The sequence below is a fragment of the Bidens hawaiensis genome, unplaced genomic scaffold (assembly GCF_021521415.1).
Source record: "Bidens hawaiensis isolate Kalapana, Puna unplaced genomic scaffold, B.hawaiensis_p1.1 tig00041901_1, whole genome shotgun sequence".
Classification (NCBI taxonomy): Eukaryota; Viridiplantae; Streptophyta; class Magnoliopsida; order Asterales; family Asteraceae; genus Bidens; species Bidens hawaiensis.
In genome coordinates, this window is record NW_027505749.1 from 55,252 (window position 1) to 77,422 (window position 22,171).

At 39.0% G+C, this 22,171-nt stretch overlaps 1 protein-coding gene across 1 annotated transcript; it reads right to left on the reverse strand.

Moving 5' to 3' along the window:
* Positions 1-888: 888 nt before the first annotated feature.
* Positions 889-9,490, reverse strand: LOC143615104 (nuclear pore complex protein NUP155-like). Its single transcript, XM_077088338.1, has 12 exons — positions 9,068-9,490; positions 6,806-6,975; positions 6,608-6,734; positions 6,234-6,496; positions 4,548-6,141; positions 4,236-4,448; positions 3,912-4,159; positions 2,964-3,536; positions 2,569-2,890; positions 2,265-2,483; positions 1,180-1,508; positions 889-1,093 (listed from the first exon to the last, which is right to left on the reverse strand). The coding sequence occupies exons 1-12, from the start codon at positions 9,224-9,226 to the stop codon at positions 976-978; spliced, it is 4,335 nt and encodes a 1,444-aa protein (XP_076944453.1). The 5' UTR covers positions 9,227-9,490; the 3' UTR covers positions 889-975.
* Positions 9,491-22,171: the final 12,681 nt, after the last annotated feature.

Below are 22,171 nucleotides of genomic sequence, written 5' to 3' on the forward strand. Positions count from 1 at the left end.
TGATTCTCGGTTTCATAAAATCTGACTTCGGTTTAACCTTATAATGTCAATTAGATCAATCTAGTTACAAATTTAGCCCGGTCCAATTCTATAACTTAAATAAAATACAGTTATTCAGTTATTAAGTCGAAATTCGGTTTAAATAAATAGATAAACACCCTTATCTCTAACCACCTGATATACAAACTTTAGTTTTTGGTTTAAGGGCAATTTGAGAACCTCTGCATCAGTAAGTGTTAAATAGGTAAGACGCCTGAATGGTTAAAAGGCTCTGAGCCAGTAAATATCAAGTACGTCAATGTGATGGTGATTGATGGTGGAGGAAGTGGTGGTGGCCTGGTTGAGAAGATGGTGCGTGAGTAGTAGACCGAGAGTAATAAACGCGTGAAAGGACAAGGGGGTATAATTTTTATTAAGCGTCATTTTGAAGCTTAATATTGTTTTTATACATAGGACTATTCACGAGTTGAGCCCGAGTCGAACCAGGGTGGTTTCGAGCTCGGGCTCGAAATTAAACGGCGCAACTCAACTAACGCTCTAGCTCGATTTTGAAGTTAAACGAGATTAAGATCGAGTCAACGAGCCGAGCCATGATTGAGCCGAGCCTAGGTCGATTTTGGCTCAGTTACAAAATTGAGCCAACTAAGCTCAGGATGTTTCAAATCAAGTATTTTAAGCTAGTTTTATTCAAGCGAGCCACGAGCCCGAGCTTCGAGCTTTTTGAACAGCACATTCAACATGTATTAACATTTTATCATTTTAACAACCAAAATAAGAAGACATTTGTGTAACATCTCAAAATTGTTTAGATCAAACATGTTTCAAATGTCTCATTTTTTTGTCTTTTGAACAAATGGTACAAACAAGAAAGGAAAATATTGGCACTAATGACAAAATTCTTATTCTTTTGAATAATATAATCATAGCACATGACACATACAATAAAAATAACAATGACCAAAGACGAAAAACACATTAAAATCGCTCAAACGACGAAGAAGTTAAAAGTGATTCTTCAAGCTCTTTAAAACCTCGGTAAACCGCCTCTGTTTGGCCCTGCGGCAATGCCAATCTCCTCACTTCAGTCATATACCTGTTCATTAAAAAATTAAAATCACATTTAAGTATTTAACACATAAATTATTTATTAATGTTATGAAGTAATCGATGAAAGTTTACCTGTTTGCTGCACTTGTAATCTTGTCACGAATCCCATGGTTGATAACGGTTCTTTGATCCACTGTAAACGGGCTACGAAGAATGAGTGAAGCCCCAATTGGTCTCGACCCCATTCTACGAGCAGAAGTAGACACGGACCATTCCCGAAGCACAACCAGCACCGATCTCAAAATCCTCAATTTCAGTGTAGGAGACAGCAAAACCGCACCACTAGATAACAACTGATCATATGTGTTCAAAACCGGTTCAACCGATCCCTTGCAAGCTGCCATCAGAGCTCTTGGAACGTCTTCATCACCAACAATTTCAGCCCCGGAAACCATTCGATCCTGCAAAAACAATATTAATTGTCTATCAAATGTTTGAAATGCATCTCAAGAATCTATAAATCCTGATAATAGAGATGTAAAGTTGCAAATGAGCCACGCCACTCATGAACTACTTCGTTGAAAGCTAGAATTGAACCGAGCTTAAACAAACCAAAGCTTCACCTATCAACCTCACGAGCCTATTTTTTGTATAATTTTCATTTAATATATTAGATATATATTTTGTAATTTAGGATCATTTCAGAATTTGCAAATAATTTAACTTTAAGAACCTTTAACAACTAATCATTTTATTTTTCAGTTTATATATCCAATAATATTTGACGGTACTTTTGGACACTACAAATATATGTAATTTCATTATTATAATGTAAACTTGTGATTACATACACATAATCACAAGATTGCATATAATAAATGACAAAACTACACTCAAAATATTCAATACATAAAATAAAATAATTAGTCAATTAGAGTTCTTGAAGTTCTTAATTTTTAATTATTAATTTTTTTTAGTTCTGAAGAGATCCAAACCCTATATATAAATAACTATATAATATATCCTATGTTATATTAAAAATTATAATTAATTACGGTTGTATATAAAATAATTCATACATAATAAACAAGCCAAGCTCAAGATTTATAAACAGAACTTGAGCTCTCGTAAGTTAAACTAGTCGAACTCAAGCCTAGATGAGCTATGGCTCGGCTTGTTTACACCCCACCCTTACTATTAAACAAAAGGTTCCATACCAATGCAGCTTTCTCGAGATGTAAGCATAATGTATCTAAAGGTAAAACCGCACTGTCTCCAGGATAGACATGTGAACCGATCCTCTTTAATACTGAGCACGCTTCAGCAATACCACCGTTTGAAAGCGCTTGATCCATTATTCGGGCCCACGTGTCCCGTACAACACTACTATCAGTATCACCAGAATAGCTTGCAAAATATAGCATTTCTAAGCATATCTGAAACCACAATAACAAATCAAGTAAAAAATACCATAAGTGAAAAAAAATCAAAAGTGAAAAGACAGTTTTAATATATTTGTACCTCCCAAAGCTCAAATGGGACAGCATATTCATTATATAACTGTGTGATGCTTTTTAAATCAAGTGATAACTCCTTCACTTTTTCCTTCACAGCTTGAAGATATTCAGCTTCAGAATTTCTCGAGGCAGATTCAGAAGTACTAGGAGCAGATTCCAACTTATTAATAAGCCCCTCAAGTTGCTCTTTAATTTTTATTTGAAACTGTAAAACAGTTAGTTTCCCCTCAAGCAAGTCTAAAAGCCCACTGTCTCTAGAAGAATTTGCTAAACCGTCATCACCCGCACTTTTCGCTTGAATAACTGCATTGCTTAGGTATTGGCGTCTGAAATTGAAAAATATACAGTTATTAATATGTAAAAAGATGGCTGAAGGTAATACTATAACTTATAAGGTACCTTTGATCAAGTGTCGGGAAATTTTCCAAATTAGTGGACCGTCTTTCCGCTAACCGTAATAGTACGTGTGCTGCAAGAATATGTTGTCTCTTTAGCACATAGTATCGTGCTAATAGCTCAAAGTATTTTGTTTGGTTAACAGGAACAGGTGGTCCTGAAGGAGCCAGTGTGGGCTCACGGGCCGCATTCTGTAAGAAGGGTACTAAATCAGGCCCACCAAATTCCAACAGTTCATCCTCGAGCCCTAGATCAATTAGTGTACGGTATAGATACTCGTGAAAGATTCTATCAGATGATTGGACACCGAGTTGGATGATCTGGCATATATGTTTCTTTCTAGCAGCTGGAGTAAGGGAAGATTGTGCAGATGGTCTGATGGGTGACCCGAATTCTCTCTGTGAAGTTTCACCTTTTAGAGACCGTAACGCATTTGTAATGATTTCATAGCACCGTTCTCTTTGAGCGAGTGCGTGTGCCCGGGCTCCAGCGTCCACTTGTTCATTCATTGCGTCCCCTGCAGGGTCTAAAGCCTGTGCCTTTTGTAAAGGCAAACGAACCACAGCTTCATAGAATCTGCAGTTTTTTATAATCCAAAATTAGCAAAAAAAAATAATACAAATATTTGGTATTTACTTGTAAATGGGTCAATTTGGGTTATGTTCAAGGTCACCCAAAGACCAAAGTGTATTTTATAAAAACCTCCTAATCCCTTTATTCAAAAAGCTATATTATTAATAAAATAGCATATACATCATAGTTTGACACACTAATTAGTAAAAACCTCTAAAAGAAGTTTTATCTCTAGCAAGTCACAAATGAGACAAATAGAAAAACACCCCTAAATGAAACAAGCCAACTAGTCAGGCTCGCCCAAAGTGTATTTTATGCAATCTTACTCGACAAAACAACTCAATATGATAAAAAAATCTCGAGAGAGAAAAAAGTTACCTCAAATCCTCAAAGCGTTTGCACACAGTTTGAAGATCTGCAGACTCAGGAACACCACTCAATTTACTAAAGGCGTCTCTAGCAAGTGATTCTCTCTCATCATTATTAATAGCAGCAGCAGCTCTCTCAAGACATTCAACAGCCAGATAAAACTTATAATCAGACTCTTGATAAAAGCTTGGACAACCTTCACGTAACCTGCCACTAATATCATCCACTGTTCCCCTACCATCCGGACCCGTGTAATACTGTAAAACTCAAAAACTCAATATTAGGGTTTTCTAAACTTGATATAGTAAATTTTAAATTTTGTGCCAAAAGTACCTCCATTAGAGCAGATACGAGTCGTGTAGCAAGCCTATCACCATCTTCAGAACAGACTAGCTGGTGGAATGTCAACTGAATTAATGCTTGTTTTGTACTCGAGTCAAACGATTGAATTAACCGAGTGACGTGGTGTCGGGAAAGAAGTTGGAGGAGAAATAAAGCTTCACCACATCTAAGAAGCAGCTGTCTTACACACTCCATAGCCCTCACCTACATTCCACATATCTTTATTAATATTATTTTGATAACAACGCATCCTTTAAAAGCAGATGTTATATTAGACAATAAACATATGCATTAACTGTTTACCTCCATGGAAGCCAACTCTGAAGGGCTGTAAGGAAGCCGTTGCCTTTTATTAGACGTGCCAGCATCACTAGGCTGTAAAGTATGAGCATAAGAACTATATGTTGCCACATCAGCAATAGTTCCCATCAGAATAGAACCAGTCAAATCTCCCAAACCAACACTACCATAAAGTCCTCTTCTTTGATTCCTTCTAGATCTTAAAAACTTTTCAAGAGACCGAAGTTTATCTTCTAGAACTTGCATTTCTTCAACCGAAAGTCTGCATCCAACTATTCCATTTTCATTATTAGCATCAGAAGAACTCATAACAGGTAACTCCCAAACAGGGAGAAGCAACCGTGATGCACACAAACATAACCCTTCATGTGCACCAGAGAAAACCGGCTCAGCCTCATGAACCACTTGACCCATACTAAACCCACCGGCCGCAGTACGGGTGTTAGCCAATGCACCACTCCCATCAAGCTGGGGTAAACCCACCACCCGTGGGTCCTCGAACGCTTCAGCTGCCTTCTCAGCAACAACATTGTTTATGAAATTTTCCGTGTTGATGATCCGCGCAGCCAGCATTAGACACATGGCAGCAGCCTCCCCAGGCCCAAATCGGTTAAAGAAATCTTCAAGTATTGTTCTTGGCGTGTTTGACTCAAGCAGCCTTCTTAAAATGTCAACGGGTCGATTAAACACAACTTCCATCATCCCCATTGTGCTAAAAATAATCATCCGCCTACGTGGCAGTATATGCTGAGTTGGCAGATCACCTCTAGCCCATAACTTCCCGGCTAACTTCTCGGGTGACTCACCAAAATGATCATATCCAACAAACTCAAGCTGTGAATACAATGATTGCACGGTTGCGGCTGTATCGGGTAACGGTAAGACTTCAGCTACCGCCAGCATTCGTCCTTCAATCGGTAAAGAAGAAACACATTCTCTTAACGCCTTTGAACTCCTGACACCTGTCCCTAAACTACTGGATGAAGATGCTGCCTGTGTTGTTGAATCTCGGTTTGCAATTAAAAGTGATGAAGTAGTTGAAGATGAATCAGAAAGAACAAGTGTCGCAGATGAATAATGTGCTGACTCAATCTTTAACAAAAGATCTTCGTTTTGAGACCGACCCGCAAGCGAAAGCGGCCCAAATGATAGCCCGCCACCAACACCCAATGGAGGTGCAGGTCGAGTCGTGACAACCTTTAAACAATTAGGTTTTTGAAGATTATTACCAAACGTTCCACTGGATTTAGTAGTTGTAAGATACATTCTTCTACCATCGGATAATATTGCAACAAGATGTAACCACTTTGACTCTACAGTAGATAATGGACATATTGTAACTATAGAAGTTTTTGTTGATCTGGCGGAAGCCCGTGATGTTGCCGCCTGCCTGCCACCACTATGCAGCTCCCGCTGATTGATTAAATTCTTCTCCTCTGTCACCTTTTTAAGTGGCCCGTTACCATCCTGACCTAATGAATAGACTTGAATTTTCATTTCTTCAGTTCGCGCATACAAAAGGTGTCTCTCATTATCAACAACCATTTCAACAATGGGGTCCACCGCCCCAAATTTGAACACATTCGGTACCACCCATCTGAAACGTATAATGTATAAATTGTATAAACGCTGAATTATAGACCAAAGTTAAATGGTAAAATATAAAAACTCAAATTTATACAATTGTACCTTGAAACAACACTACCAAGGCCAGCCGTCAAACAAACTTTACGGCACTGTTTATACCAACCCGAACCAGTAGTATAATGCAATTCATAGATATGTCCATCACGGCCCGCTAAGAAAATATGACCTCGATTTGTGCAGGCGATACATGTCATAGTAACACCATCGGATGGTAACGTGTATTCGGGTAATGGCTGTAAAGAAACCTCTGCATACGGGTCGGATCCATCAGCACTTCCAGAGCAACATACTCCAATAAGAAGCAACTGATAAAAGCAAAACTTAAGCTTAACACATATCGTGTAACTAATTAAGTTTAACACATATCGTGTAACTAATTAAGTTAAATAATTAAGAAATACAGTATAACTGATTACCTCCACGGGAGTTGCTAAAACTAAAAGATATTGAATAGCCTCGACAAATATTCCAGGTTTGGTTTTGACCAAACCAACAGCACATATAGCTTGTTCCTCACCACTATACTCAGGGCATTGGCCATCCCTAAAAAAAACAAGTTTAAAATGATTATAAACACCATGAACAGGATAAATTATGTTTATCATAATACTTACCATTTATCAAACCGCCAGAGAAATAACGAATTATCAACAGAAGCCCATGCTCTACGAATCTCAGGAAATATCCCACATAAGGCGGTACCTTCACCGCCAGCAGCATTATATCTTTCTATAAGTACAGATGGTAATTCCCTGCTATCTGTCACTTCAACTAACGGAGGCCACTGCAATAACATTAGAAAAATAAAACAAAATTTAAGCAGATATTAAATCACAAGAGTATTAATTAAGGCATGCAATTATAACACCTGAATCTTACATTAAAACCAAAACAGCCGAAAAACCACACCAAGTAAACCACCATGACAAGATTACTAAATCAGACTTAGAATCTTTGACTATGAGCGTAAAACTCTTATATATCAGTTCTATTAAAGTGTTTAAATTAGCATCTACCATCTAGTTATAATTATAACTTGTTCCAGAGAACTCAGTCCAGCTTTCTATCCTTTTTCTTCCTATAATTGAGCTACACTAATAATTTTTAAAATAATCAGATTAAATGTTAAAACTTAAGAGAAATTATAAGTTTTTTTTATACCTAATTACATATACTACACAAAAACACGAATAACAAAACTAACAGGCATTTACTGCTATCTGTCACTAAAAAATACAGAGGCCACTGCAATAACATTAAAAAAGTGTAATGAAAATTAAACAGATATCAAGTCTAAGAGTATTAACTAGTGCGTGCAATTATGACATCCTAATCTTAAATGAAAACTGAAATAACCGAAAGCCACAGAGTAACTCTAACAGTTACTTATTGGTCTACACTCGTGCAAACTTAACCACCATAACAAGATTACCAAATCAAACTTACGACCATTATGTGCCTAATCAACAGCCATAATGAAAGCCCTAAGAAACAGATGCATATCAACTTAAACGCTTTGACTACTTGAATCAAACTCTTGAGAATCAGTTCTAATGAAGTCCTTAAATTAATATCTAGTGATAACTATTAACTTATTCCACTAAATTCAATCCAAATTTCTACACTTTTCTCCCTAAAAGTAAGCCTTGCTGCAATTTTTAAACAAACATATAAAATTAAGAAAATATAACAAAATTTAGACAGATATCAAGTCCTGAAACTTACATTAAAACTGAAACAACCAAAACCACCATCACAACATTACTAACTCAAACTTTGACTAATTGAGTCAAACTCTTCAAAATCGGTTCAATTAGTAATTAACTTTAACTTATTCCATTTCCAGTAAACTCAAACAAAGTTTTTTACACAAATATATTATTATTAAACACAATATAAACCTAATTACGAGTTTACTGCCTCTCTAGGATGAGTAGAGGTACAGATGACTAGTATATCTCGAAGCTTCCAACACTTCTTCCAAATCAAGCTGCGCCGATACATCTCTACCAAGGCAACCAAAAGCCGCACAAAGTAAACAAACATTCTAAATCAAACTTCTGAACCTAACAAATAAATGCACATCAATTATCCACTAAAGTCCTTAACTAACATCATCTAGTGAACAAATTTAAGTAACTTACAACACTAATTACACAAACCTATCAATTATCAAAAACAATTTGACCTAATTACAGTTATTTAAATATCTAGGGTTTACTATACTACCTCTCTAGGTTGAGTAGAGTACGGATGACTCGTATATCTCGAAGCTTCTAAACAAACATATTAATTATCAAAAAAAAACTTAAATTTTATAAACTTATATACACATCCTACACAAGAAATCTCACATTAAAACCGAAACAAACAATAAACCACACTAAGTCCTTAACTAAATTCCTTAAATTAATCTCTAACAATAACTTTAACTTATTCCAGTAAATTCAATCTAATTTTTACAGTTTTCTCCCAAAGACTGACCACACTAGAACTTCTAAACAAACATATTAATTGTCAAAAAAAAAACTTAAATTTTATAAACTTATATACACATTCTACACAAGAAATCTCACATTAAAACCGAAAAACCGCAGAATCGCCAATAACCAAACTTACTAAATCAAACTTCTGTCCCTAAATAAATAAATGCATATCAGTTATCAACTTAAAACCTTTGACTATTTGAGTCAACCTCTTAACCACCACTTCCACTATAGTCCTTAACTAACATCTAGTGAACAAATTCAAGTAACTTACAACCCTAATTACACAAACCTAATAACAACCAAAAACAATTTGACCTAATTACAGTCATTCAAATATCTAGGGTTTACTATTACTATTATGATTACTATTACTATTACTATTACTACCTCTCTAGGATGAGTAGAGTACGGATGACTCGTATATCTCGAAGCTTCCAATGCTTCTTCCAAATCAAGCTGTGCCGATACATCTCTACCGATTCGATCACTAACCACCAGACTTGCTTTAATAATATCTCGCATTCCAATCTCCTTCTCACGCGACATCTTCTTCGTCTAATTTGATATTAATCGAATTGAATTTGAATCGGAGTGAGTGTTTATTGAGTGATTGAATGAATATTATTTGGGGGTTTTTTGAATGTTAGGGTTTATGTGAATGTGAATTTGGGGGTTTATTATTGCGAAAATAGTGGCGGGTGAATTTAGCGCTGGGGATAATAATAATAATAATAAGGTTTGAAGTCTAGGGTAAGTTATCGGGTTCGGTTAGTTCGGTTTTGAATGTGTGCGGGTTGAAAATTATTTCGGTTAATAAATTAAGGTAATTCGGTTTTATCTGAAACACGAAAGGACTTGTATCTATGTGAGCCAGTTTGTTTACTGGTTACTCGTTTAGGGGGTTGTTAATAAACCCGAAAAACTAGTTTTGTGTTTGGTATTCTAATACTTTTAGTGTGTGATGTGCTCAATCGTTTAGTATTCGATCATGGATTCTTCAATTGAAACTCGAACCTGAATGCTTCACCAGACCTGAAGGTGAGTCATTCTAGTTCGGTCTGGTTACTGATTACTTGTTTAGGGGGGTTCTGATAAACCTGAAAAGGTTTTGTGTTTTATACGTACTACAGCGATGCGCTCAATCGTTTAGTATCCCACCATGATTCTTTAACTGGCATTCTATCACATCTCTTAAGCGGTGTTAAGAAATAATTTTTTAGAGGAGTTTGGTGTAGCGTTTAGAGTTATTAAGAAAGATGGTTAGGTTAATTGTCGATTTTGATTGTGTGCGGGTTTAAAATGATTTCATTGAATAAATTTAGGCTTGTCGTTTTATTTGAAAATTAGAAAGTACTCGTATACATGGAACTTGAACCTGAATTCACCAAACCTAAAGTCGAATCATTCTAGTTCGGTTTGGTTATTGGTTGCTCGTTTAAGGGTTTCTAATAAGCGGTGTTGAGAAATAATATATTTCTCAGATTTTTAACGGGAGTTTGGTGTTGGGTTAAGTTATGTTAAGAGTAAGTTATCTAGAAACGTGGTTTGGTTGATTGGGTTAATCGTTTGTTGATTGTCGGTTTTAAGTGTGTGTGGGTTCAAACTGATTTCAATTAACAAATAGGCATGTCACTTCTAGATGTCGTTTAGTATTCCACAATAGACTATTCGATTGATATTCCATAACATCTCTTAAAGTGGATTTAGACGTGACTTTGAGAAAAATGATATAATTTTTGCAAGAAGCCATTTTGGTATTATCAAATAGTATACATAAATCGACTTTCTAAAATTTTGGGTTTTTCTTTGTTTTCAGGATCAACACTACGTTTGCTTCAATTTCCATTTGAGCCTTTAAGAACTGAGACTTGAGAGATTTTGATCGGTTTTGCGTTTTTAAGAGTTTGAGTGCTAGAGAAGTAGTGTAATCAAACCAATACACCAAATACTTATTTATACTAACACACGGGGCAAACTAGGCAAAGAACAATCTCTAATGACTTCGTTACAGCTATTTGGTCGATTAAAAACGATTAAAAAGTAATGCTATCATTATTATTAACCTGCTGGAAAAACCAATTTCGGTTAAACGATTCTTAATTGGTTTGTGTTTGGAAACGCCTAGTCGGTCCCTAACCAACTATTAATACCAGTTACAAACCGATTTCTACTATACCGGTAAATGACCTATTTTGGTTTCGGGACGTTTCCGTTGGATTCGCCGTTATATAATATACAAATTGTTTTTGGGCCACCCATTTTTGTGGTCCCAAATTATCGGGCCTAAAATGCACTCTTAATCGACTAATGAAGCCCATGCGTAATTCACATCCTAGCCCACTAACGGCTCAGTTGGGCTCGGTGGGTTGGGTATATATCATCAATGGATCATGGAGTTAACATCATCATACATGGTAAAATACTAATTTATGATCTTATTATTTGATAATCAATTTATGCAATGGGAGATTCAAATGTTACACTTCGTAGATAACACTTGAAGTGAAGTACATGTGTTCATGTATAGGGGTGACAAATAAATCAAATCCGATCAAAATGTGTTTATGTTTTCGTTATCAGACAAAGATATGATTAGTTTTAAAACTGCTGTTATAATCTTAAGAAAAATATAATAAATAGTGTATTGAAGTTGTTAAAACCTTCATGAGATTATTGAAATTCTAGAATTTTAGAAGTTTAATTAATATTCATATTTTAAGTCAGTTTTCGTGCGAGTTTATTATCAAATTTCGGGTAATAAACATCCCAACAGGGTAATGTTAACTATAACTATATGTGTAATAATATCTAATGCTCAAAGGTACAACAACAAACCCAATATGTGATGTGTGTATAATGTCTTAAGTTTTAACGATTATGACATGTATGAGACTGAGATTAGCAAAGTTCTTCTCATACCCTAACGGCCCAATATGTTTGCATCCTTATTAATGTAGTGGTAGTTTAAAATTTAAAAAAATAGATAGTCATGAATAAAACAAAGCGTAAGTAACATTCTGCATTATATAACCGCTCGTAAATAAAAACGTACATGATTTCATTATTTTCAAACATAAGTCATATTAAACCTTAAGAAGAAAATTAAACTTATTAAACAACCCGATATTATTTTGGTGTGTTAGAAGGTGCTCCCTTCGTTGGAGGTCAAGGATTTGAGTCTTGTGGTGGACATTTTTGTAATATTATTAGTAGTAGATTAGATTACCGTATACAAAAAAGTATAAGGCTTTTTTTTATTGAAAGTTTGATAATCTTTGACACATAAAACGTATAACATAACACGTATGTGAAGGTCATAAGCTAGCAATAAAGGCTCAAAGGCTCTTATGACGAGATTGTCACTCCTTTATACATAAATGGACTTTGAGCAACCGCAACTCAAGGCTTTTGGCCTCACATACACTTAGGTGGAAGAGACGGGGTGTGAGTAGCTTAGATGTACAAGAAGAGAGAGAGAGTGAGAATAAACGTGTACGGTCCTTGAAGGGGAGAGAGGAGTCATATGGGTTGTGAAGCAAGATCTCGATACTCAAACCCAAAAATATGCATGTAACCATCACCACTACATATAGTATTAACACTTGTGACTAGTCAAACCAATTAGTCGAGTAAACATGTCTGGACTCGAGCTCAAACCAGGAAACCAAACCGGAAATATATCACCAATATCCAAAAGTCAAAAGAAGATCTTCATGTAACTAGAAATGATGATAATAATAACATAACATGGAACCGATTTAACATGTTATATATTAATTAATACTAAAAGTTACAAGTTACAATCAATTCCCAAAGTGTATAGAAAATGCCACCTTTTAATTTAATACTAACTTTTTATGCATTTAAAAAGTAAATATATGAGGGCTTATATGTGGAAAGAGGTTTGCCACGTTTAAAATGTTAACTTTCCAAGGATTTGATCGTGTTGCTCGTTGTATGCTTGATCATGTCTCAAAATGCGTGGCAGAATCTATACACCATGGGTCGAGACAACTCAAACATGTTTCATATATTGTTTTATAATCTATAGTCTATACACATATTTATAATCATACGTGTATCTACAAGAAAACGAACATTTTTTGTATTTTTGAACGGTCAACACATCCTTCAAATGAGTTACTAATTATATTCATCATAATGGGATACACTCATCTTTCGATCTAAAAAAAACCCTCACCTAAGACTAACGTCCATGAATACGAAAATCCGGTGAGATAAAACCCGCTCAGTTCAAGGATCCATTTAATGAACGTCACCTACTATCGGTGATGCCGAAACTAAATGATGGGGACAAGAATCAAACATATGTCATGTTAATATACAATTTTAATATTTTCACTTTAGTGTAGAACAACCAGTTAGAGACTTGGACATAGTGCTATGAGTTTGTCAAGAATTCTATCAACCAGCCATGTTGTGGTCTATCCAAACAAAAACAAACATACAAGTTCATTGTATCAAATATAATATTTATTAACCTATTTATTGATATGAATTTAATGTTCATCTCATAGTAAATGAGGTGTTATTGTGCTTGAGATCTTGGCCAATAGATTGTGTGGTTATGAATAAGGTGTGTGTGTCATGTGTCCAATATGTTGTCGGCATCACTTCCTGCAATAACTCACGAGCAGAGAGATCGTTAAGCGGTCTCTAAACATGTCTACATGTCTCACGTGAGTTGTCACTAACTGTCAACTTAGAAATACCCTATTGAAATATTAGTAGGTTTGTTAGAGAAAACGTCGATCACTTGCATGATTTATGAACAAATCTGTAACGATAATCAAATCAAACAATAAACGATCATTAGAGAAAAATAACTAAACTATGAGTGTCAGTAGTTCGTATATTTCTATGAGGTGACTGTGGTCCAAGAAAAATCTATTATTAGAAATCCTCGGTTAATATGTTTTGTTAATTAATTTTGCTATCCAGAAAGAACTAGCGACGCTCAGCTTCTTATCTGCTTATTCCATATTTGAAGTTTTGAACCTTCTCTATAATGGTAATAATAATCATGCATGCATCTCTTTGTCCTTAACCTAACCTTGTGGAGATAAGACTTATAGGCAAATAGTAGCCATGAAATGTGACTAGCATATACATGGTGTATAGTAAAATAAAGCAACTAAACATTTTTGTTTGTTTTTGTTGAAACAAGTCGAACCAAACATGTTATATGCTTTTCTACATGTTTAGCTAGACCCAATAGGGATTCAACTAGAGTAGCAATGTGGGTCACAAACATGTGTTTCGAGCATTCGTTTCTTCGACTATAGTTATATGTTTGATTTGATGTAGGACATGACATGCTATATTAAGATTGATGTATATATATCAACCAAAACAATTAATCTATGCTAAAATGCAAAGTAGTTCTTCTTTGTGTGCTTGATTTGTATTATGAGAAAAATATATAATTGCATTACTTATGTACATATATATCATGCCTTTCTCATATAATGTCCTCTTTTGTATGTCTTATGACGATTGAAACAACTCAATTACATTATTTAATATGAGTGGCGGAACTCAGTTCTTCAAACATCTGCAACAAGAACTCGTGTGAACTTCTCTTATTTATTCATACGTGTTAGGGAACAAAAACATGTGATACGGATGGACAAAATGTCTTTTATGCTCATGTTATATGATACGAGGAAGTTGTCATACCTATAAATTTTAACAAAGATTTATAAAAAGATTATAACAAGATGTTAATTTTTTATTAAATTAATACTATATAAAAAGGTTTATTAACTGAATAAAAATAACAAGTTTACATCCTCTTAAGTTATTAGGAATTGTGTTACATTTTCAGGTATTGTTCACCAGTACAAAGATTGTAGTGATAAGCATGTCAAACGAATATTCGACATCATAGAATGGTCCTACGTATTTTGCCCGGGATATGGCGTGACAAAACATGACCAAGCTTGGGAGGCCGGGGGAGCACAACCATGCGTTACCGATGCACATTCATATAGCCGAAACATAGGGTAAACTTGGTATCTTTGCATATGAGTTTATCCACATATCAAATAAATTAGGGATATTGGTTTTTAATACTCTCAACTTTTGCTTGTTGGTAGATAACACTCCCAACTTTCACTTTGTCTCTCATCACTCCCAACTTTCACACTATTTGTTTTTATCACTCCCCCGTTAAATGAAGACTAACGTCGTTAGTGGAAACGCTGACGTGGTTTTTTTTTTTAATAAAATCAGATGAGGTGTCATGCCTACTTGGAAATTAACTATTTATTTTTAATTTTATCTTTTACAAGTCATCATCTTCTTCACCATCCAACCTCCCACCACAACCTCCACTACCGGACATCACCATCGCCGCCACCACTTCTCCCGCACCATCCTTATCTACCGGTACCTCCATTTATGCATACTCTCTATTTTAACTTTACAATGTCTGATCGCACTCCTCTGCTCAAATTGAAGTTTGGTTGCTCTCCTCCATTCAAATTGGAGACACTCGGTTTTAGCCGCCGCACTCGATTTCCCGGCGAGCATGGTGGGTGGAAATCAAACTGTGGTTTTAGTTGGTCGAAAAACGACGATGACATCCGTTGCAACGGTGGGTCTTGAGAGACTGAACATCAGTACGATGTCGGGTCTAGATGGATGAACAATTAGGGTTTAGCTGCCACACGTTTTTCCGACAATGTAATTACAGCAGCGGTGGCGGTTCCAAGTTCATATCTAGTTAGAATGACAATGGCAAATGGTGGTAAGTGTGGTGGTTAAGGGCGATCGTTTGGTAAATAAGACAACATGGGTGTTTTTGTTAAATTCGGCGACATAAGAGCTTTTCTGGCCGAATCGGAGTGGTGGTAGTAGTAGGAGGTTGGATGGTGAAGAAGATGATGAATTGTAAAAGATTAAAAATTAAAAATAAATAGTTAATTTCCAAGTAGGCATGACACCTCATCTGATTTTATTAAAAAAAAAAGCCACGTCAGCGTTTCCACTAACGACGTTAGTCTTCATTTAACAGGGGAGTGATAAAAACAAATAGTGTGAAAGTTGGAAGTGGTGAGAGACAAAGTGAAAGTTGGGAGTATTATCTACCAACGAGTAAAAGTTAAGAGTATTAAAAACCAATTCCTTTAATAAATTACACCCATTAAATCATCAATATTTTGAAAGGTTAATTGATATAAAAATCTAGACTCTTGATATCAATTTCATCCTCAACTAAACCCATTTCACAAAATCATAAGAAACTAAAGGCTATTTATAAAATTGTATATAGTTTATAATATTTAGATGTTGTTTTGTCATTTATTATATGTATATTATATGTAGTTTGATGATTATATATTTTAAAATTGTTTTTTACAAGTATGTAAAGTATGTAAATTAATTATTACACATATATGTGATTTGGTTGTTACACATACATAAATTTGTGATTGCATACATTTAATCACAAAATCACACAATAAAGGATTAAATTTCATAAAGTTAATGATCAACTGATAGGAGTTTTTAGCTCTTTTAAAAATTTGGAGTTTTATAGAGAAAGTAACTCATACACACAAAAATATATAATATATCATTCAACAATGTCTTTCGAACCCTTCTTGGCCTTAGGGTGGACGGTGTGCTACCCGCCCGAAGCCCAATCACAAGTCGACAACTTGCCAGTATCCGCTGAAGAAACACTAACCAGACCCCGGGCAGATTACTGGTAACCTGGGGGTTAGATAGATGTTTCCCACGAGGGGTTAGACCCTTGGAAGATGGTTCTTCTGATAACCTGCAAAACAGACACCGTGAGCTCGTCACTGAGAAGGGGGGGTTCCTCCTTGTGACCACCCTCCGGCGTGAGAATCAGACTAGATTGCTCTTTAAATATAAAAGTATATTAAGAGATTGCTAGAGCAGATATCAGGTATAATATGATGATAATGTGATAAGATATGATAAGGTGAGATGATCATACCATTTGGGGTATTTATAGCCGAAGGTAGGTTTCCAAGGAGGTATGACCGGCTGCAACAGTGTTCCTGTTCCACCAACAGTAGCCTACGCACGTGCCCTGCTGGTAGTTGGTGGGTAGGTAGCGGCTGATAGCGACCAGGCCTGCTGTATACTATTCCTTTTCCACCAACTGCCAGCTACGCACGTGGTATGACAAGAGTTGGTGAGTAGGCAGCGGCTAATAGTGACATACAGTGTAGGAGCATGCTGCTCGCCATACTGTTGTCTATAAGCTGTCGTATCTTTAGTCAGATCTTTTTCCCATACCTCGTCAGGTACAGTACAGAAGATCTTCCCGTATCGTACGGACTGGCTTATTTGGGCGGGAGTATTCCCCCTCCCGCCCTTGTGCGGGATTGTTCCCGGCTTCGCTCATTCCTTCAGGTGACACTGAACGATTGAGAGCTAAGTGCCTTGTGCGTGTAGCCTTGCTGCGCGGGTGGCCTTCCCTAATGGCTTGTATCCGAGGCTGCGGGGACAGGCGGAGTCCTTCACCATTGGGAGGCATTTCCTGCGGGACCAGCTTGCGTACTGCGCGTAAGGACGTCACGTCTCTGAGCATGGTTGGTCCTGCGGATCCAGTTGGTTTCTGCGCAGACGTCCCTGTTTAAGGTGAGTCTTGCGGGTCCAAATGGGCTCTGCTGGGACCTACCTCTTCAAGTCCCCCCAGTCCAATGTTCTTCTCATGCGTGTTTAATAAAGTGAGGTGAACTTTTGGACTTTAAGCAAAGGGTTTTGAAAAGGGTTTTTTAAGGTTTTCCATGGGGATTCTTCCCGCGAAAGTCCTTGTCACTTGCAGAAATTCCCGAGTTTTCTGCTTGGTCTTTGGGTATGATGCGGGTAGGTCTGTAGCCTCCTCGCAAGTCAGGAGCGTTGAGTCCCACTTGTGTGGACTCTCCATGAGGTTTTGGTAGTTTTGAACATAGTGATCAATTATGTTAAAACCACCAATTCCATCCTGGAGCTTCAAACAACGTAGTTCTCGACGTTCCCGCTATGCGGGGATGTTATTTCCGTTTCCGCAAGCATTGCCCAGAAGATCCTTCTTGGTTTCAATTCCCAGCGGAGCGCTAGGTATGTGAAGGGTTTTGCCTTAACACTGTACCAGCGCTCGTCTTACGGTTACTTTACTTCCAAGGTATTCCTGGCGTCAATTCCCTGCGGGTGCTAGGTATGTGAAGGGTTTTGCCTTTACACTGTACCCGCACCCGTCTTATAGTTACTTGGTTGCCGAGTAATATTTGGCTTTAATTCCCTGCGAGTGCTAGGTATGTGAAGGGTTTTGCCTTTACACTGTACCCGCCTCCGTCTTACGGTTACTTGTTCGCCAAAATTTACTTGGCTTCAATTCCCTGCGGGTGCTAGGTATGTGAAGGGTTTTGCCTTTACACTGTACCCGCATCCGTCTTACGGTTACTTGTTTGCCAAGGTTTTACTTGGCTTCAATTCCCTGCGGGTGCTAGGTACGTGAAGGGTTTTGCCTTTACACTGTACCCGCATCCGTCTTACGGTTACTTGTTTGCCAAGGTTTTACTTGGCTTCAATTCCCTGCGGGTGCTAGGTACGTGAAGGGTTTTGCCTTTACACTGTACCCGCATCCGTCTTACGGTTACTTGTTTGCCAAGGTAAGGGGTATTTTCCCGCTTACTTTTTAATATTTTCAAATTTTGAATTTTGAAATTCGAAAGGTTGGTGGAAAGATAGGAACAGTCCAAACCTCTGAAACGTCGTGCGACGGTCTCTTCTGACTGTGTCAGGACGTGCAGGAAGTTATGGTGACGTGACATTATATGGTCATTCCAGACGCTTTTTCAGGGGCGTGGGCGCGATTTTTCGGGCGCGTGGCCGCGAAATTACTGGCACACGTCCTTTCAACAGCTGTTTCCAGCTTGCTTTTTGCCACGTGCCGATTTCTCTCTCCTCCGCATTAAATTCACCGCATTAATTGCGATTACTATATAAAGGGGGAGAGGGTTCTTTGTAATCCACACTTTCTTGGCCTTAGGGTGGACGGTGTGCTACCCGCCCGAAGCCCAATCACAAGTCGACAACTTGCCAGTATCCGCTGAAGAAACACTAACCAGACCCCGGGCAGATTACTGGTAACCTGGGGGTTAGATAGATGTTTCCCACGAGGGGTTAGACCCTTGGAAGATGGTTCTTCTGATAACCTGCAAAACAGACACCGTGAGCTCGTCACTGAGAAGGGGGGGTTCCTCCTTGTGACCACCCTCCGGCGTGAGAATCAGACTAGATTGCTCTTTAAATATAAAAGTATATTAAGAGATTGCTAGAGCAGATATCAGGTATAATATGATGATAATGTGATAAGATATGATAAGGTGAGATGATCATACCATTTGGGGTATTTATAGCCGAAGGTAGGTTTCCAAGGAGGTATGACCGGCTGCAACAGTGTTCCTGTTCCACCAACAGTAGCCTACGCACGTGCCCTGCTGGTAGTTGGTGGGTAGGTAGCGGCTGATAGCGACCAGGCCTGCTGTATACTATTCCTTTTCCACCAACTGCCAGCTACGCACGTGGTATGACAAGAGTTGGTGAGTAGGCAGCGGCTAATAGTGACATACAGTGTAGGAGCATGCTGCTCGCCATACTGTTGTCTATAAGCTGTCGTATCTTTAGTCAGATCTTTTTCCCATACCTCGTCAGGTACAGTACAGAAGATCTTTCCGTATCGTACGGACTGGCTTATTTGGGCGGGAGTATTCCCCCTCCCGCCCTTGTGCGGGATTGTTCCCGGCTTCGCTCATTCCTTCAGGTGACACTGAACGATTGAGAGCTAAGTGCCTTGTGCGTGTAGCCTTGCTGCGCGGGTGGCCTTCCCTAATGGCTTGTATCCGAGGCTGCGGGGACAGGCGGAGTCCTTCACCATTGGGAGGCATTTCCTGCGGGACCAGCTTGCGTACTGCGCGTAAGGACGTCACGTCTCTGAGCATGGTTGGTCCTGCGGATCCAGTTGGTTTCTGCGCAGACGTCCCTGTTTAAGGTGAGTCTTGCGGGTCCAAATGGGCTCTGCTGGGACCTACCTCTTCAAGTCCCCCCAGTCCAATGTTCTTCTCATGCGTGTTTAATAAAGTGAGGTGAACTTTTGGACTTTAAGCAAAGGGTTTTGAAAAGGGTTTTTTAAGGTTTTCCATGGGGATTCTTCCCGCGAAAGTCCTTGTCACTTGCAGAAATTCCCGAGTTTTCTGCTTGGTCTTTGGGTATGATGCGGGTAGGTCTGTAGCCTCCTCGCAAGTCAGGAGCGTTGAGTCCCACTTGTGTGGACTCTCCATGAGGTTTTGGTAGTTTTGAACATAGTGATCAATTATGTTAAAACCACCAATTCCATCCTGGAGCTTCAAACAACGTAGTTCTCGACGTTCCCGCTATGCGGGGATGTTATTTCCGTTTCCGCAAGCATTGCCCAGAAGATCCTTCTTGGTTTCAATTCCCAGCGGAGCGCTAGGTATGTGAAGGGTTTTGCCTTAACACTGTACCAGCGCTCGTCTTACGGTTACTTTACTTCCAAGGTATTCCTGGCGTCAATTCCCTGCGGGTGCTAGGTATGTGAAGGGTTTTGCCTTTACACTGTACCCGCACCCGTCTTATAGTTACTTGGTTGCCGAGTAATATTTGGCTTTAATTCCCTGCGAGTGCTAGGTATGTGAAGGGTTTTGCCTTTACACTGTACCCGCCTCCGTCTTACGGTTACTTGTTCGCCAAAATTTACTTGGCTTCAATTCCCTGCGGGTGCTAGGTATGTGAAGGGTTTTGCCTTTACACTGTACCCGCATCCGTCTTACGGTTACTTGTTTGCCAAGGTTTTACTTGGCTTCAATTCCCTGCGGGTGCTAGGTACGTGAAGGGTTTTGCCTTTACACTGTACCCGCATCCGTCTTACGGTTACTTGTTTGCCAAGGTTTTACTTGGCTTCAATTCCCTGCGGGTGCTAGGTACGTGAAGGGTTTTGCCTTTACACTGTACCCGCATCCGTCTTACGGTTACTTGTTTGCCAAGGTAAGGGGTATTTTCCCGCTTACTTTTTAATATTTTCAAATTTTGAATTTTGAAATTCGAAAGGTTGGTGGAAAGATAGGAACAGTCCAAACCTCTGAAACGTCGTGCGACGGTCTCTTCTGACTGTGTCAGGACGTGCAGGAAGTTATGGTGACGTGACATTATATGGTCATTCCAGACGCTTTTTCAGGGGCGTGGGCGCGATTTTTCGGGCGCGTGGCCGCGAAATTACTGGCACACGTCCTTTCAACAGCTGTTTCCAGCTTGCTTTTTGCCACGTGCCGATTTCTCTCTCCTCCGCATTAAATTCACCGCATTAATTGCGATTACTATATAAAGGGGGAGAGGGTTCTTTGTAATCCACACTTTCACCCTTCTCTTCTTCTTAGCGATTTCCGGCAAATACTCCCCTTTTCAGGCAAGCATTTTCCCGAAATCGTTTTCTTCTTCCTCTGCAATATGTCTTCCCATGATGCTGAAGCTGTAGCTGACGATAGGAGTACTGCTGGCGAGTGCCAGTGTGCTCTACCTGTCGATCAGTACCAGTATGTCGTCAGGAAATTCATGCTTGAGTCTGTTGAGCCTGAGTTTCCTGAACCCCACCAGACTGTGTACGATGCCCCCAGTGGCAAGATCGGGGTATATGCTGCATTCTTTGTTTATGGGAACCTTAGGTTCCCATTGACAAAGTTTGTGTACCGTGTCCTGGAGAGGCACGGTGTGCACCTAACCGAGTTGCATCCGATGGCGATTGCCAAGATCCGGCACTTCGAGTGGGTGTGCCGGATTCTGGGTATTGAGCCCTATGTGGACCGCCTGATGACCTTCTATACTTGGAGATGCATCCAGGGGTGGTACACCCTGACAACCCGTATTAAGGGTTTGAAGATCTGCGTGACCGAGCGCAGTCTCCGATCGTGGAAGCGGGAGTTCTTCTACGTTTCTGCCCGCGCCATCCCCATTGCCATGAAGTTTAAGAAGGGGCAAGCGCTTCCGAGCCTTCATGCTTCCAGCTACTAGGAGGCGGAATGGTTCGCGAAGATATCCCGGGTCCAATCTCTGGTTTACCGGTTTGCGGAGTCCGGGATGGTGATGCTGGGGATGAGTCGGGTATGGAAGGATGCGTCCCGGTTTCCCATCCTTCTCGAATACGGTTTGAACTCTATTCCTTATGGTATGTCTTGTCTTTCTTGCTGATATGAGTTTGTCTTCTAACTGCTTTTCTTTCAGAGGGGAACAATTTGGAGTCGCTCCTGTACCCGCGGGAAGCTGACGGTCCCGTGCGGGTGGGTACTCGTGCTCTTGAAGAGAACGAGTTGCCCATCCTGGAGCAAACGGCGGATCGGTTTGTGGAGGTCTATCCGCTGGGCCACGAGATCCTGAGCCAACGGCGGCCAGGTAAGGCGATACTCTATCCTCAACCCCTCAATGCTGTACCCGCTG